Source organism: Oncorhynchus keta, unplaced genomic scaffold, assembly GCF_023373465.1.
Source record: "Oncorhynchus keta strain PuntledgeMale-10-30-2019 unplaced genomic scaffold, Oket_V2 Un_contig_833_pilon_pilon, whole genome shotgun sequence".
Taxonomy (NCBI): Eukaryota; Metazoa; Chordata; class Actinopteri; order Salmoniformes; family Salmonidae; genus Oncorhynchus; species Oncorhynchus keta.
In genome coordinates this window covers 372,841-392,761 of record NW_026289992.1, presented here as the reverse complement: position 1 = coordinate 392,761, position 19,921 = coordinate 372,841, and the positions used below count along the sequence as shown (strand labels likewise).

At 44.5% G+C, this 19,921-nt stretch overlaps 1 protein-coding gene across 1 annotated transcript in view; it reads left to right on the top strand.

Annotated features, from left to right (window-relative positions):
* tbc1d2b (TBC1 domain family, member 2B) overlaps positions 1-13,206 on the top strand; it is a 131,066-nt gene extending 117,860 nt beyond the window's left edge. The window contains exons 12-16 of the mRNA XM_052512427.1: positions 712-971; positions 2,542-2,659; positions 7,706-7,891; positions 8,416-8,537; positions 9,154-13,206. Of these exons, the coding sequence (XP_052368387.1) occupies positions 712-971; positions 2,542-2,659; positions 7,706-7,891; positions 8,416-8,537; positions 9,154-9,349 (882 nt within the window). The 3' untranslated portion in view covers positions 9,350-13,206. The remainder of the gene's footprint in view (positions 1-711; positions 972-2,541; positions 2,660-7,705; positions 7,892-8,415; positions 8,538-9,153) is intronic.
* The last annotated feature ends 6,715 nt before the right edge of the window (positions 13,207-19,921 follow it).

Sequence of the window (19,921 nt, the reverse complement as noted above, 5' to 3'; positions counted from 1 at the left end):
GACCCATACGTTCCGGTAAATGACCTTTTTGAATTTTAAAAATGTTTTTTCCAAGATAGCATCTTAAACAACATGGCTGTGTCGTTGGACGTTCAACACGGGACACTCTTAACCTCTTGCTCATAAACATCACTATTGGGTCTTTTTTTTTCGATTAAATCTGTCCATATATAGCCTAGATATCGATCTATGAAGAGAGATCTATGAAAAAAGATTTTTAACAGAATGTTCGAAAAGGTAGAGGGTCGACTTAAGAGGTTAAGTCAATATTAAATGAATCAGTCTTTGTCAGCAAGCTGGAGAGGTCACAGTCAACCTTAGATACATAAAGTCCCGGTCTGACGTGCTCTCTAGGGAGTTCCTCACATAAAGAGGCTTATACACTGCCATCTAAACCTACATAAACATCATTCATTGGTTCCTACACGTGTCTCCGTCTCCCATATTAACTTGGAGAACATATTCTGGGCGTTCTGACAGATGGTCCTGAGGAGGTCATGACGCCTCCCCTCATGTCTGAAACACTCCTTGGTTACTGCCTGTGCTTGGTAATGACACCAAAGACAAGATAATATTCTAATATTCAAGGCCGTCTCTTCAACATTTCCTTCACAGCTGACCAATAAACATTCATGTGGGCGAGGTCTGGCACATAAATGCAGTTGAGGTGTGCATAAATTAATCAATGACTTCCTCCCACCCTCTTCCCAGGTGTGGCGCTGGTGCGTGTCCTACCACACCAGGAAGTTCCGTGACAGCCTGGCTCCAAACTACTACGAGACCTTACTGGGTGTGGCCAGAGACAAGCCTAATCCCGCCTCCAAACAGATAGAGCTTGACCTGCTGAGGACCTTACCTAACAACAAACACTACTCCTCCCCCGGCGCCGACGGAATACAGAAACTACGTAATGTCCTGCTAGCCTTCTCCTGGAGGAACCCTGACATAGGATACTGCCAGGGACTCAACAGGTACATGACTACTGCAGTACGACTACCATTCTATTACTACAGCTATAGGTCTATATGTCATACTACTAGTATATAGGGCTGTATGTCATACTACTAGTATATAGGACTGTATGTGGACATACAGCCCTATATGGACATCAGAACAGCGATTACTCACCACGAATTGGCAGAAGCTTTTTTTTCCTTTCATGAGTCCGATGGGCCCGACAGACAGAGAAATAGAAGGTGGAGGTCGGAGTGACTTCTGAGGATTCGTAGGCTATCGAATAAACCCCCACTGCCTTCCGATCTACTAGCTAACATGAAATCATTGGAAAATCAAATCCACGACCTACAAGGAAGATTAAACTACCAACAAGACATTAAAAACTGTAAAATCTTGTGCTTCACGGAGTCGTGGCTGAACGATGACATTATCAACATACAGCTGGCAGGTTATAGGCCGTATAGAGGATAGAATAGAATAGCGGCGTCTGGTAAGACAAGGGGTGGTGGACTATGTATTTTTGTAAATAAAAGCTGGTGCATGATATCTAAGGAAGTCTCAAGGTTTTGTTCGCCTGAGGTAGAGTATCTCATGATAAGCTGTAGACCACATCTGTATTTTTCGTAGCTGTCTACATACCACCACAGACCGAAGGCACTAAGACCGCACTCAATGAGCTGTATTCTGCCATAAGGAAACAGGTAAATGCTCATCCAGAGGTGTCGCCCCTAGTGGCCGGGGACTTTAATGCAGGGAAAATTAAATTAGCTTGACAAAATTTCTATCAGCATGTTAAAAATGCAACCAGAGGAAAAATAACTCTGGACCACCTTTACTCCACACACAGAGTACAAAGCTCTCCCTCGCCCTCCATGTGGTAAATCTGACCATAATTCTATCATCCTGATTCCTGCTTACAAGCTAAAATTAAAGCAGGAAGCACCAGTGATTTTGGTCGATAAAAAAGTGTTCAGATGAAGCAGATGCTAAACTACAGGACTGTTTTGCTATCACAGACTGGAACATGTTCCGGGATTCTTCCTATGGCATTGAGGAGGAGTACACCATAACAGTCGCTGGCTTTATCAATAAGTGCAACGATGACGTCGTCCCCACAGTGACCATACGTACATACCCCAACCAGAAGCCATGAATTACAAGCAACATTCGCAATGAGCTAAAGGCTAGAGCTGCCACTATTAAAGAAGCGGTACTCTAACCCGGACACTTATAAGAAATCCTGCTATGCCCTCCGACGAACTATCAAAGCCCCTGTGTCAGGGCTTGCAAACTATTACAGACTACAAAGGGAAGGACAGGAGCGAGCTTCCCAGTGACACGGGCCTACCAGATGAGCTAAATTACTTCTATGCTCGCTTCGAGGCAAGCAACACTGAAACATGCATGAGAGCATCAGCTGTTCCGGACGACTGTGTGATCACGCTCTCCGTACCACTCCAGATAACTGGAAGTGCTACTATATATGTTGTTTCCAACACCGCAGCTGACCCTGTTCTGTTCCCAACCTGTTGTTTTCCCTAATCTTCTGTCAGTGCAATGATCATCCGTGTTCTCATCTTCCAGGCTGGCAGCCATAGCTCTGCTGTACCTGGACCAAGAGGATGCTTTCTGGTGTCTCATCACTATCGTGGAGGTCTTCATGCCCCAGGACTACTACACCAAGACCCTGCTGGGATCACAGGTACACTACTATACCACTACTACACCAAGACCCTGCTGGGATCACAGGTACACTACTATACCACTACTACACCACTACTACACCACTACTATACCACTACTATATCACTACTACACCAAGACCCTGCTGGGATCACAGGTACACTACTATACCACTACTATACCACTACTATACCACTACTACACCACTACTATACCAAGACCCTGCTGGGATCACAGGTACACTACTATACCACTACTACACCAAGACCCTGCTGGGATCACAGGTACACTACTATACCACTACTACACCACTACTACACCAAGACCCTGCTGGGATCACAGGTACACTACTATACCACTACTACACCAAGACCCTGCTGGGATCACAGGTACACTACTATACCACTACTACACCAAGACCCTGCTGGGATCACAGGTACACTACTATACCACTACTACACCAAGACCCTGCTGGGATCACAGGTACACTACTATACCACTACTATACCACTACTACACCACTACTATAACACTACTACACCACTACTATACCACTACTACACCACTACTATACCACTACTATACCACTACTACACCACTACTACACCACTACTATACCACTACTATACCACTACTACACCACTACTACACCAAGACCCTGCTGCGATCACAGGTACACTACTATACCACTACTACACCACTACTACACCACTACTACACCACTACCCTGCTGGGATCACAGGTACACTACTATACCACTACTATACCAAGACCCTGCTGGGATCACAGGTACACTACTATACCACTACTACACCAAGACCCTGCTGGGATCACAGGTACACTACTATACCACTACTACACCAAGACCCTGCTGGGATCACAGGTACACTACTATACCACTACTATACCACTACTACACCACTACTATAACACTACTACACCACTACTATACCACTACTACACCACTACTATACCACTACTACACCACTACTACACCACTACTATACCACTACTATACCACTACTACACCACTACTACACCAAGACCCTGCTGGGATCACAGGTACACTACTATACCACTACTACACCACTACTACACCACTACTACACCACTACCCTGCTGGGATCACAGGTACACTACTATACCACTACTATACCACTACTACACCACTACTATACCACTACTATACCACTACTATACCAAGACCCTGCTGGGATCACAGGTACACTACTACACCACTACTACACCACTACTACACCACTACTACACCACTACTATACCAAGACCCTGCTGGGATCACAGGTACACTACTACACCACTACTATACCACTACTATACCACTACTACACCACTACTACACCACTACTATACCACTACTATACCACCACTACTATACCACTGCTACACCACTACTACTCCACTACTATACCACTACTATACCACTACTACACCAATACCCTGCTGGGATCACAGGTACACTACTATACCACCACTACTATACCACTACTATACCACTGCTACACCACTACTACTCCACTACTATACCACTACTACACCACTACTATACCACTACTACACCAAGACCCTGCTGGGATCACATGTACACTACTATACCACTACTACTCCACTACTACACCACTACTACTCCACTACTACACCACTACTATACCACTACTACACCACTACTATACCACTACTACACCAAGACCCTGCTGGGATCAAAGGTACATTACTATACCACTACTACACCACTACTATACCACTACAACACCAATACCCTGTTGGGATCACAGGTACACTACTATACCACTACTATACCACTACTAAACCACTACTACACCACTACTACTCCACTACTATACCACTACTACACCACTACTATACCACTACTACACCAAGACCCTGCTGGGATCACAGGTACACTACTATACCAATACTACACCACTACTATACCACTACTATACCACTACTATACCACTACTACACCACTACTATACCACTACTACACCAAGACCCTGCTGGGATCACAGGTACACTACTATACCACCACTATACCAATACTACACCACTACTACACCACTACTATACCACTACTATACCACTACACCACTACTATACCACTACTACACCACTACTACTCCACTACTATACCACTACTACACCACTACTATACCACTACAACACCACTACTATACCACTACTATACCACTACTACACCACCACTACACCACTACTATACCACTACTACACCACTACTATACCACTACTATACCACTACTACACCACTACTATACCACCACTACACCACTACTACACCACTACTACTCCACTACTATACCACTACTACACCACTACTATACCACTACTACACCAAGACCCTGCTGGGATCACAGGTACACTACTACACCACTACTACACCACTACTATACCACTACTACACCACTACTATACCAAGACCCTGAGTGTGTATGTGTATGTGCGTATCCCACAACTGTTGAGAAGGAGTAAAAGATGTTAGTGACAATATAGGATGATTCACAACAATTGTTTGCTAATATAATAATTGCTTGCAATAATGTAATTTTGGTAATGGCGAGACTGGTGAGAGGTAAAAATCATTTTTATAAAATGCCTACATTACTACAAATATTAATAGCTAATTATGGAAAATAAGAAACAGGATTCTTAAAAAATATATATATTCTTTTGATGGCTGTATATAATACAAATCGAGGTGAGGGCGATGGAAATGCGTGTGGCGGTTCTACTTCTGTTCTGTAAATGGCACTGTGTGCTCTTTTCGAAGGATGGATCCCGGTCTCTTCAGGGCTCTGGGATCCGAGGGGTCGGGGGTGGTCTAGCGGGCATTGGGATGACAACCCAACTCGGGATGAGGAGGGCTTTTAGCGGGTGGAATAGTCGGGACCAATTGGAGGTTTATTTAGTAGCAATGCAAATATAATAGTACAGCTAAATAGATACTCAATCATCATGTTGTTTTTTAATGCTACCTTTACAAACATATATTTTGATAAATATAATTGAAAGTTGTGTCTCATTATGGTAAGTGGTGAAATAAGTATAGCCAGTTCTAATTGAAAAGACGATCAGTATTTACCTGGCTAAAAGAGAAGGAATGTAATATCTATTGTTTACAGGAGACTCATTCAACAAGTTTAGATGAAGTTTTGTGGAAAAGGACTGGGGGGGTGAATATATAATATATTTCTCCCATGGGCAAAGAAATTCAAAAGGGGTGATGGTTTTAATTAACATTAATGTTGATCCAAATGTGCAAATTGTCCAAACAGGTCATCAAGGTAGATTTTAAATATGTTATTTAAGTTTTGTGGAAAAGGACTGGGGGTGAATATATAATATATTTCTCCCATGGGCAAAGAAATTCAAAAGGGGTGATGGTTTTAATTAACATTAATGTTGATCCAAATGTGCAAATTGTCCAAACAGGTCATCAAGGTAGATTTTAAATATGTTATTGGACAATAAACAGATATGGATTGTTAACCTATACGGTCTGAATAATGAGGATCCAAGCATCTGTGAAAATATCTATAAGAATCTATCAACTCTACAAGGAACACTAGACTCTATTATTATGGTGGGAGATTTTAATAGTCTTAAATACCTCTATGGACCGGAAAGGAAATCACACTACAAACTATCACCCTCAGGCACTTAAGGAAATCATGAATGTCATGGATATATTGGAATTAGTGGATATATGGAGACTTAAATACCCTGACCTAGTGAGATATACAGTGGGGCAAAAAAGTATTTAGTCAGCCACCAATTGTGCAAGTTCTCCCACTTAAAAAGATGAGAGAGGCCTGTAATTTTCATCATAGGTACACTTCAACTATAACAGACAAAATGAGGAAAAAAAAACAGAAAATCACATTGTAGGATTTTTAATGAATATATTTTCAAATTATGGTGGAAAATAAGTATTAGGCTACTTCATTGCCAAGAACCTTAAGGTTCTTCGAGGATCTCATAAGAACACCGGTTGAACCCCTAATGTTTAGTGTAAGCACAATTTAACCACTACACTAGAGCATCCAGAGGGTATTTTGTATTCTATTCGCATCCACCTTAGCTGTTCCATAAGCAGCAGCTCTTCCACACAAAACATAATACAGAATGACATAATACAGAACATCAATAGACAAGAACAGCTCAAAGACAGAACTACATTTTTCAAACAGGGGAGAGGCGTTGTGCCGTGAGGTGTTGCTTCATCTGCTTTCTGAAACCAGGTTTGCTGTTTATTTGACCAATATGAGATGGAACAGAGTTCCATGCAGTAAGGGCTCTATATGATACTGTACACTTTCTTGAATTTGTTCTGGATTTGGGGACTGTGAAAAGACCCCTGGTGGCTTGTCTGGTGGGATAAGTGTGTGTGTAACAGCAATGAAGAACAAAACGTGTTGCTCTGTTCTTGGCCAGCTGCAGCTTAACTCGGTCTTTCTTAGCTGGACTTGACCACATGACTGCGCAATAATCAAGATAAGATAAACTAGAGTCTGCAGGACTTGCTTCATGGTGTCAGAAAAGCAGACCATCTCTTTGTTACGGTCTTTACAACCACTGAATCTATATGTTTTTACCATGACAGTTTACAATCTAAGATAACAACAAGTAGGTCTAGAGGTCTATAACTTAGGGAATGATTTGTACCAAATACAATGCTCTTAGATTTAGAGATGTTCAGGACCAGTTTATTACTGGCCACCCATTCCAAAACAGACCAACTCTTTGTTAAGGGTTTCAGTGACTTCATTAGCTGTGGTTGCTGATGGGTATGTGGTTGAATCATCAGCATACATGGACACACATGCTGTGTTTAATGCCAGTGGCAGGTCATTGGTAAAAATAGAAAAGAGTAGAGGGCCTAGAGAGCTGCCCTGCGGTGCAGCTGGATGAACGTTTGATGTCTGTATGTTCTCTGTCCTCTCTGAGGACCACCGAGTGTTCAAGGACCTGCTGAATTATTGTTGGGGTTAGGGACTGAGGTGACCCCTGTATGCTCTTTCACCTCTAGGTGGACCAGCGTGTTTTTAAGGACCTGCTGAGTGAGAAGCTGCCCAGACTCCACGCCCACTTTGACCTCTACAAGGTTGACTCCTCCCTCATTACCTTCAACTGGTTTCTGGTCCTCTTCGTAGACTCAGTGAACTCTGACCTCCTCTTCAAGATCTGGGATGCCTTCCTGTACGAGGGACCCAAGGTAGGCTGGATAACATGGTAGGATGGTTAACAGGGTAAGATGGTAGGATGGTTAACCTCTCTGGGATATGTGGGACGCCGGCCAACATCCAGTGAAAATGCAGAGCGTCAAATTCAAATAAATTACTATAAAAAATATAACTTTTATGAAATCACACATGCAAATACATCACATTAAAGCTACACTTTTTGTGAATCCAGCCAACATGTCAGATTTCCAAAAGGCTTTACGGCGAAAGCAAACGATGCTAAAACACCGGTTCCAACTCGCGCAACGTGACTACAAAATATCTCATAAGTTACCTGTAAGCTTTGTCCAAACATTTCAAACTACTTTTGTAATACAACTTTGGTTTTTTTTTTTTTACGTAAATAATCACATTTAAGACGGGATGATGTGTTCTTCAATACCGGAGGAAAACAAAGTGTAGCGAGCTTTCAGGTTTAGAATTAGTGTTAATCTGTCATAGGAAGCTGACTTGGGTGTCATTTTACAGTGACTTTCATGGCTCTGTCTCTCCTCAGATCATCTTCCGCTTCGCCCTCGCTCTCTTCAAGTACAAGGAGGAAGAGTTTCTGAAGCTTCAGGACTCCATGGCCATCTTCAAGTACCTCCGCTATTTCACCATAACTATCCTGGACTGGAGGTACAGTACTCTCAACCTACCGAATTCTCTCTGCGTATTGAGTCATGTCTGACTCGCTGCGTATTGAGTCATGTCTGTCTCTCTGCGTATTGAGTCATGTCTGTCTCTCTGCGTATTGAGTCATGTCTGTCTCTCTGCATATTGAGTCATGTCTGTCTCTCTGCATATTGAGTCATGTCTGTCTCTCTGCGTATTGAGTCATGTCTGTCTCTCTGCGCATTGAGTCATGTCTGTCTCTCTGCATATTGAGTCATGTCTGTCTCTCTGCGCATTGAGTCATGTCTGTCTCTCTGCGCATTGAGTCATGTCTGTCTCTGCGTATTGAGTCATGTCTGTCTCTCTGCGTATTGAGTCATGTCTGTCTCTCTGCGCATTGAGTCATGTCTGTCTCTCTGCGTAATTGATTCATGTCTGTCTCTCTGCGTAATTGAGTCATGTCTGTCTCTCTGCGTAATTGAGTCATGTCTGTCTGACTCATTAGAATGACCAGTAATACTGTGTTTACTGTAGGTGCTGATCAAGTCTAATGTTGACTTTCTTGACAAATATGAAAACTAATTTGAAGTCTGTTGTGTGTCGTCTGTGTATCTGTGTGCGTCTCTCTCCCTCCCTGCAGGAAGTTGATGAGCATAGCGTTTGTGGACATGAATCCGTTCCCCCTGAGACAGATCCTTAACCGCAGGACCTTCCATCTGGAGAAGGTTAGACTAGAGCTGACAGAGCTTGAGGCCATCAGACAAACCTTCCTCAGAGAGAGAGACACACACACCGACGCAGGCGCGCTGTGTAGCGACGATGAGGAGGACAACTAGCCAATCACGGCCCAGGCCAACTAGGACATCAGTAGAGAGACTGACCACGGCCCCCGACGCACGCATGCAAACTTTGTAGCGACAACTAGCACACAGCCTGTCAGGGTGCAGTGCCTGCAGACTCCAGCCAATCAGGGCTCTCGCCTGGCTATCCCGCCCACCTTCAGACCAAACAGACGCTGTCATGAGTAATGACCCACCATGATGACCAGTGATATATCCACATACTCCCCACTCTCTGCTACGCTAGACCTGTCACCTCCATGTTCTCCACATGCTGAACCCTGTGGCTTGGACCTGTCACCTCCATGTTCTCCACATGCTGAACCCTGTGGCTTGGACCTGTCACCTCCATGTTCTCCACATGCTGAACCCTGTGGCTTGGACCTGTCACCTCCATGTTCTCCACATGCTGAACCCTGTGGCTTGGACCTGTCATCTCCATGTTCTCCACATGCTGAACCCTGTGGCTTGGACCTGTCACCTCCATGTTCTCCACATGCTGAACCCTGTGGCTTGGACCTGTCACCTCCATGTTCTCCACATGCTGAACCCTGTGGCTTGGACCTGTTCACCTCCATGTTCTCCACATGCTGAACCCTGTGGCTTGGACCTGTCACCTCCATGTTCTCCACATGCTGAACCCTGTGGCTTGGACCTGTCACCTCCATGTTCTCCACATGCTGAACCCTGTGGCTTGTTGTGGATCAAAACACTCTTGGCCAAATGTTTTTTTCAATTACTTCCAATCTTTTGTAAACGTGTTAATCTGTTTGTTGTGGCTGAGGGACATTGAGCTGAGAGGTTGACATGACAACCACAGTGTTATTCTGTCCCACAGCCATACTGCTGTGATTGCAGAGCTGGATCATGCCAATCTAAATCAGTATTTTTATAATAAATCATTGTGCTCTTTTGGAGAGGAGGGACTGATTTGTATTCGTAGATAACCTGACAGCTATAACCCTCTCAAAGTATAGGTAGGTGTGTTTTTTGTTTCCAGATTGGTTTTGTAGGAGACTATGCTGCTGCAGTATACTATACAGTACCCAGCAGGCCTTGTTGGTAGCCCCTGTCTGTCTACGAAGCACTTGAACCACTTTTACCAAAACGTCTATTGATTGACGCTTTACTGAGAAACCTTGGACCAATAATAGTCCATCATTCCAGACTCCAGTACATTTCCAGAAATGCTGTCCCTCCCCTTCCCGTTGAACGAAGGATGAGGAACAGAGGCAGAACCCGGATTCACCTCAACCCAGTCACAGGGCAGGAGTTATTGTACTCTGCACAGCTTCAAGTCCCTCTGCGGTAACATACTGTCATCACCATCACGTGGTGTTAATAAGGGGACATTTTATGAGGGAATCTACTAGTCACCTGTCTTTCTCTTCCTGTTTACATTTTCCCTTGACTTTTTCTTCACTTATTTTTGTGCTTTCCAGACCCATCAAATGTTGTTTCTTTGATATTTGTTCTGAAATGTTTCAGCACATCTACACTGAATAGACCGAACATTAGGAACCAGTTTCTAATATTGAGTTGCACCCCCACCCCCCTCTTTGCCCTCAGAACAGCCTCACGTGGTTGGGGCATGGACTCTACAAGGTGCCGAAAGCTTTCCACAGGGATGCTGGCCCATGTTGACTCTTAATGCTTCCCACAGTTGTGTCAAGTTGGCTGGATGTCCTTTAGGTGGTGGACCATTCCGGATACACACAGGAAACTGTTGAGTGTGAAAAACCCATCAGTGTTGCAGTTCTTGACACAAACTGGTGTGCCTGGCACCTACTACCATACCCCGTTCAAAGGCACTTAAATATTTTGTCTCTCCTATTGACCCTCTGAATGGCACACAGACACAATCCATGTCTCAATTGTCTCAAGGCTTAAAAATTATTCTTTAACCTGTCTCCTCCCCTTCATCTACACTGATTGAAGTGGATTTAACAAGTGACATCAATTAGTGATCATAGCTTTCACCTGGATTGTCTGTCATGGAAAGATCAGGTGTTCTTAATGTTTTGTCCACTCAGTGAATGTTTCCACTTAATTTAGTATTAGATTATTGAGTGGCCAACTATATCGAATGTGACTTTAAAAAAAAAATACAAATGAAGAATTGTGGTGTCGCGCAATGCCATATAAACAATGAAATGTTGTCTTATAGTTGTACTGTGAGTGGTGTGTTTTCTCTGAGAGCTGGTCTCTCTACGAACCTTCTGATGTCGAGTTGAGTGCTGTACCCATCCATCATGTTACCATGGTTTCACTTACCTATATAGGTTTATTGTTTGACAGGATTGCACCCAGCATTAAAAACACAAGTTATACTCACTTTACCTTCACACACTTCCTGTTGACCAATCACTTTAACTTCACACACTTCCTGTTGACCAATCACTTTAACTTCACACACTTCCTGTTGACCAATCACTTTACCTCCATACCATACCCTTCCTGTCGACCAATCACTTTACCTCCACACCCTTCCTGTTGACCAATCACTTTACCTCCATACCCTTCCTGTCGACCAATCACTTTACCTCCATACCCTTCCTGTTGACCAATCACTTTAACTTCACACACTTCCTGTTGACCAATCACTTTACCTCCATACCATACCCTTCCTGTCGACCAATCACTTTACCTCCACACCCTTCCTGTTGACCAATCACTTTACCTCCATACCCTTCCTGTCGACCAATCACTTTACCTCCATACCATACCCTTCCTGTCGACCAATCACTTTACCTCCACACCCTTCCTGTCGACCAATCACTTTACCTCCATACCATACCCTTCCTGTCGACCAATCACTTTACCTCCACACCCTTCCTGTTGGCCAATCACTTTACCTCCATACCCTTCCTGTTGACCAATCACTTTACCTCCATACCCTTCCTGTTGACCAATCACTTTACCTCCACACCCTTCCTGTCGACCAATCACTTTACCTCCATACCATACCCTTCCTGTCGACCAATCACTTTACCTCCATACCCTTCCTGTTGACCACTCACTTTACCTCCATACCATACCCTTCCTGTCGACCAATCACTTTACCTCCACACCCTTCCTGTCGACCAATCACTTTACCTCCATACCCTTCCTGTCGACCAATCACTTTACCTCCATACCCTTCCTGTCGACCAATCACTTTACCTCCATACCCTTCCTGTTGACCAATCACTTTACCTCCATACCCTTCCTGTTGACCAATCACTTTACCTTCACACCATACCCTTCCTGTTGACCAATCACTTTACCTCCACACCCTTCCTGGCGACCAATCACTTTACCTCCACACCCTTCCTGTTGACCAATCACTTTACCTCCATACCCTTCCTGTTGACCAATCACTTTACCTCCATACCCTTCCTGTTGACCAATCACTTTACCTCCACACCCTTCCTGTTGACCAATCACTTTACCTCCATACCATACCCTTCCTGTCGACCAATCACTTTTTGTATTTGTTCCAATGTTAATTTCTTTGATCAAGTATTGTATCACCTTGTATCTCAGCTGGTTTCTTTCTGTATTCCATAAGCTATCCCACTCCCTTGTTATTGCTGTTGTAAGGATGGAGGTGTGTCTGACCCTGTGCATGACCACTCCTCAATCCTAACACTCTTTTTAAAGCAACACCTCTACACAATCATCTAGTGCCATTTGCAACCTTCCACAAAACCGTCAGGACACTTTCTCTTGTATCTATGGATATTGAATATCATTTCCACAGAATTCTTATTCAACTGATCGTGACCGAAATGGCCCGCTATGAACACAAATAAATATTTTATGAGTTGTATGATCATCATCACCTAATAAACATTGTTATAGCTTACCGTGCACATTTGTGTTAATGCTGTTATGTACTTTCTACAGAGAAAGGATCCTTGACTTTTCCACATTTTGTCTCTGGCTTAAACACAATGTCAAAGTTGTGTTTTTTACAAATAAATTAAAAGCTGTAATGTTTTGAGTCAATCAGTATTCAACCCCTTTATGTCAAGCCTAAATCAGTTCAGGAGTACAAATGTGCTTAACAAGTCTCATAATAAGTTGCATGTACTCACTCTGTGTGAAATAATAGTGTTTTAACATGATTTTTTGAATGACTAACTCATATCTGTAACGTCCCTCAGTCGAGCAGTGAATTTCAAGCACTGATTCAACCACAAAGACCAGGGAGGTTTTCCAGTGCCTTACAAAGAAAGACACTTATTGGTAGATGGTTAAATATATTTTTTAAAGCAGACATTGAATATCCCTGTGAGCATGGTGAAGTTGTTAATTACACTTTGGATGGTGTATCAATGTACCCAGTCACTACACAGATACAGGCCTCATTCCTCACTCAGTTGCCAGAGAGGAAAGAAACTGCTCAGGGATTTCACCATGAGACCAATGGTAACTTTAAAACAGTTACAGGAGAACACTTAGGATGGATCAACATTGTAGTAACTCCACAATTGACAGAGTGAAAAGACGAAAGCCTGTACAGAATAAAAAAAAACATGCATCCGGTTTACAAGGAACTAAAGAAAAACTGCACAAAACGTGGCAAAGCTTTTTTCACTTTTTGTCCTGAACACAGTGTTATGTTTGCTACAAACCCAACACATCACTGAGCACCACTTTTCAAGCATAGTGGTGGCTGCAGCATCTTACAGGTATGCTTGTTATCGTGAAGGGTGGGAGTTTTTCAGGATAAAAATAAACAGAATGGCTCCAAGCAACCAACCGGCGAATCCTAGAGGAAAACCTGGTTCAGCCTGTTTCAGCATGACAACGCCCCATACACAAAGCGAGGTCCAGAGAAATGGTTTGTCAAGATCGGTGTGCACGAACTTCACTGGCCTGCACTGACCTCAACCCCATCGAAGACATTTGGGATGAATTGGAATGCCGACTGTGAGCCAGGTCTAATCGCCTAACATCAGTGCCCCGACCAACTGACTAATGCTTCCATTCAGCCGCAGCAACATGTCCCCACAGCAATGTTCCCAGAAGAGTGGAGGCTGTTATAACAGGAAGGGGGGGACCTACTCCATATTAATGCCTTCCCAGAAGAGTGGAGGCTGTTATAACAGCAAGGGGGGGACCAACTCCATATTAATGCCTTCCCAGAAGAGTGGAGGCTGTTATAACAGGAAGGGGGGGACCTACTCCATATTAATGCCTTCCCAGAAGAGTGGAGGCTGTTATAACAGCAAGGGGGGGACCAACTCCATATTAATGCCTTCCCAGAAGAGTGGAGGCTGTTATAACAGCAACTCCATATTAATGCCTTCCCAGGGGGACCAACAGCAAGGGGGGGACCAACTCCATATTAATGCCTTCCCAGAAGAGTGGAGGCTGTTATAACAGCAAGGGGGGGACCAACTCCATATTAATGCCTTCCCAGAAGAGTGGAGGCTGTTATAACAGGAAGGGGGGGACCAACTCCATATTAATGCCTTCCCAGAAGAGTGGAGGCTGTTATAACAGGAAGGGGGGGACCAACTCCATATTAATGCCTTCCCAGAAGAGTGGAGGCTGTTATAACAGCAAGGGGGGGACCAACTCCATATTAATGCCTTCCCAGAAGAGTGGAGGTTGTTATAACAGCAAGGGGGGGACCAACTCCATATTAATGCCTTCCCAGAAGAGTGGAGGCTGTTGTAACAGGAAGGGGAGGACCAACTCCATATTAATGCCTTCCCAGAAGAGTGGAGGTTGTTATAACAGCAAGGGGGGGACCAACTCCATATTAATGCCTTCCCAGAAGAGTGGAGGTTGTTATAACAGCAAGGGGGGACCAACTCCATATTAATGCCTTCCCAGAAGAGTGGAGGTTGTTATAACAGCAAGGGGGGGACCAACTCCATATTAATGCCTTCCCAGAAGAGTGGAGGTTGTTATAACAGCAAGGGGGGGACCAACTCCATATTAATGCCTTCCCAGAAGAGTGGAGGTTGTTATAACAGCAAGGGGGGGACCAACTCCATATTAATGCCTTCCCAGAAGAGTGGAGGCTGTTATAACAGCAAGGGGGGACCAACTCCATATTAATGCCTTCCCAGAAGAGTGGAGGTTGTTATAACAGCAAGGGGGGGACCAACTCCATATTAATGCCTTCCCAGAAGAGTGGAGGTTGTTATAACAGCAAGGGGGGGACCAACTCCATATTAATGCCTTCCCAGAAGAGTGGAGGCTGTTATAACAGCAAGGGGGGGACCAACTCCATATTAATGCCTTCCCAGAAGAGTGGAGGTTGTTATAACAGCAAGGGGGGGACCAACTCCATATTAATGCCTTCCCAGAAGAGTGGAGGCTGTTAACAGGAAGGGGGACCAACAGCATAACAGCAAGGGGGACCAACTCCATATTAATGCCTTCCCAGAAGAGTGGAGGTTGTTATAACAGCAAGGGGGGGACCAACTCCATATTAATGCCTTCCCAGAAGAGTGGAGGCTGTTATAACAGCAAGGGGGGGACCAACTCCATATTAATGCCTTCCCAGAAGAGTGGAGGTTGTTATAACAGCAAGGGGGGGACCAACTCCATATTAATGCCTTCCCAGAAGAGTGGAGGCTGTTATAACAGCAAGGGGGACCAACTCCATATTAATGCCTTCCCAGAAGAGTGGAGGCTGTTATAACAGCAAGGGGGGGACCAACTCCATATTAATGCCTTCCCAGAAGAGTGGAGGTTGTTATAACAGCAAGGGGGGGACCAACTCCATATTAATGCCTTCCCAGAAGAGTGGAGGCTGTTATAACAGCAAGGGGGGGACCAACTCCATATTAATGCCTTCCCAGAAGAGTGGAGGTTGTTATAACAGGAAGGGGGGGGACCAACTCCATATTAATGCCTTCCCAGAAGAGTGGAGGTTTTAGCAAGGGGGACCAACTCCAGCAATGCCTTCCCAGGTTGTTATAACAGCAAGGGGGGGACCAACTCCATATTAATGCCTTCCCAGAAGAGTGGAGGTTGTTATAACAGGAAGGGGGGGACCAACTCCATATTAATGCCTTCCCAGAAGAGTGGAGGCTGTTATAACAGCAAGGGGGGGACCAACTCCATATTAATGCCTTCCCAGAAGAGTGGAGGTTGTTATAACAGCAAGGGGGGGACCAACTCCATATTAATGCCTTCCCAGAAGAGTGGAGGCTGTTATAACAGCAAGGGGGGGACCAACTCCATATTAATGCCTTCCCAGAAGAGTGGAGGCTGTTATAACAGGAAGGGGGACCAACTCCATATTAATGCCTTCCCAGAAGAGTGGAGGTTGTTATAACAGCAAGGGGGGGACCAACTCCATATTAATGCCTTCCCAGAAGAGTGGAGGCTGTTATAACAGCAAGGGGGGACCAACTCCATATTAATGCCTTCCCAGAAGAGTGGAGGCTGTTATAACAGCAAGGGGGGGACCAACTCCATATTAATGCCTTCCCAGAAGAGTGGAGGTTGTTATAACAGGAAGGGGGGGACCAACTCCATATTAATGCCTTCCCAGAAGAGTGGAGGCTGTTATAACAGCAGAAGTGGAGGTTGTTATAACAGGAAGGGGGACCAACTCCATATTAATGCCTGGAGTCCCAGAAGAGTGCCTTCCCAGAGTGGAGGCTGTTATAGTTAGGAAGGGGGGACCAACTCCATATTAATGCCTTCCCAGAAGAGTGGAGGCTGTTATAACAGCAAGGGGGGGACCAACTCCATATTAATGCCTTCCCAGAAGAGTGGAGGTTGTTATAGCAGGAAGGGGGACCTACTCCATATTAATGCCTTCCCAGAAGAGTGGAGGCTGTTATAACAGCAAGGGGGGGACCTACTCCATATTAATGCCTTCCCAGAAGAGTGGAGGTTGTTATAACAGCAAGGGGGACCAACTCCATATTAATGCCTTCCCAGAAGAGTGGAGGCTGTTATAACAGAAGAGTGGAGGTTGTTATAGCAAGGGGGGACCTACTCCATATTAATGCCTTCCCAGAAGAGTGGAGGGAGGTTGTTGTAACAGCAAGGGGGGGACCAACTCCATATTAATGCCTTCCCAGAAGAGTGGAGGTTGTTATAACAGCAAGGGGGGACCAACTCCATATTAATGCCTTCCCAGAAGAGTGGAGGCTGTTATAACAGCAAGGGGGACCAACTCCATATTAATGCCTTCCCAGAAGAGTGGAGTGGGGGGGACCTGTTATAACAGCAAGGGGGGACCAACTCCATTAATGCCTTCCCAGAAGAGTGGAGGTTGTTATAACAGGAAGGGGGGACCAACTCCATATTAATGCCTTCCCAGGTGGTTGTTATAGAAGAGTGGTGACCAGCTCCCAATAGCCAGGTTGTTATAACAGGAAGGGGGGACCAACTCCATATTAATGCCTTCCCAGAAGAGTGGAGGGAGGTTGTTATAACAGCAAGGGGGGGACCAACTCCATATTAATGCCTTCCCAGAAGAGTGGAGGTTGTTATAACAGCAAGGGGGGGACCAACTCCATATTAATGCCTTCCCAGAAGAGTGGAGGTTGTTATAACAGGAAGGGGGGACCAACTCCATATTAATGCCTTCCCAGAAGAGTGGAGGGAGACTGTTATAGCAGCAAGGGGGGGACCAACTCCATATGAAAAATGCCCATGATTTTGGAATGAGATGTTAGACGAGCAGGTGTCCCCATCATTTTGGTCATGTACTGTATCAGAGGACTGTAGTAGCTTGATGCATTGCTACAGTACCACTTTACCACAACAACGGCAGAATACAGTATGATCTGTTGGAGTCATAAGCGGCAGCTGCCTCGCGGTTCAGAGCGTTGGGCCAGTAACCCAGAGGTTCCTGGATGGAGTCCTTGAGGCGACCAGGTGAGAAAAGTGTCAATGTTGATCCTGTTAGTGGAGCTGGATAAGTCATTCCCATTCAACTCCAGGTGGTGTTACTACTACTGCTCTAATAGCTAGGTGGTGTTACTACTACTGCTCTAATAGCCAGGTGGTGCTACTACTACTGCTCTAATAGCTAGGTGGTGCTACTACTACTGCTCTAATAGCTAGGTGGTGTTACTACTACTGCTCTAATAGCCAGGTGGTGTTACTACTGCTCTAATAGCCAGGTGGTGTTACTACTGCTCTAATAGCTAGGTGGTGTTACTACTACTGCTCTAATAGCTAGGTGGTGTTACTACTACTGCTCTAATAGCTAGGTGGTGTTACTACTACTGCTCTAATAGCCAGGTGGTGTTACTACTGCTCTAATAGCTAGGTGGTGTTACTACTACTGCTCTAATAGCCAGGTGGTGTTACTACTGCTCTAATAGCTAGGTGGTGTTACTACTACTGCTCTAATAGCTAGATGGTGTTACTACTACTGCTCTAATAGCCAGGTGGTGTTACTACTGCTCTAATAGCTAGGTGGTGTTACTACTACTGCTCTAATAGCTAGGTGGTGTTACTACTACTGCTCTAATAGCCAGGTGGTGTTACTACTGCTCTAATAGCTAGGTGGTGTTATTACTGCTCTAATAGCTAGGTGGTGCTACTACTACTGCTCTAATAGCTAGGTGGTGTTACTACTACTGCTCTAATAGCTAGGTGGTGTTACTACTACTGCTCTAATAGCTAGGTGGTGTTACTACTACTGCTCTAATAGCCAGGTGGTGTTACTACTACTGCTCTAATAGCCAGGTGGTGTTACTACTACTGCTCTAATAGCTAGGTGGTGTTACTACTACTGCTCTAATAGCTAGGTGGTGTTACTACTACTGCTCTAATAGCCAGGTGGTGTTACTACTACTGCTCTAATAGCCAGGTGGTGTTACTACTACTGCTCTAATAGCCAGGTGGTGTTACTACTACTGCTCTAATAGCCAGGTGGTGTTACTACTACTGCTCTAATAGCTAGGTGGTGTTACTACTACTGCTCTAATAGCTAGGTGGTGTTACTACTACTGCTCTAATAGCCAGGTGGTGTTACTACTACTGCTCTAATAGCCAGGTGGTGTTACTACTACTGCTCTAATAGCTAGGTGGTGTTACTACTACTGCTCTAATAGCTAGGTGGTGTTACTACTACTGCTCTAATAGCTAGGTGGTGTTACTACTACTGCTCTAATAGCCAGGTGGTGTTACTACTACTGCTCTAATAGCTAGGTGGTGTTACTACTACTGCTCTAATAGCCAGGTGGTGTTACTACTACTGCTCTAATAGCTAGGTGGTGTTACTACTACTGCTCTAATAGCTAGGTGGTGTTACTACTACTGCTCTAATAGCTAGGTGGTGTTACTACTACTGCTCTAATAGCTAGGTGGTGTTACTACTACTGCTCTAATAGCCAGGTGGTGTTACTACTACTGCTCTAATAGCTAGGTGGTGCTACTACTGTTCTATCTGAAAGGAAACACTTTGAAGTTTGTGTAAATGTAATACAAAAATAGACATTTATTTATCAACTACTAGAACAACTACTTTCAGATAGAAAGTGTTTCCTTTCAGATAGAACAGTAGTAGCACCACCTAGCTATTAGAGCAGTAGTAGTAACACCACCTGGCTATGGTTATATACAGGGAGGTAATGACATGGTTATATACAG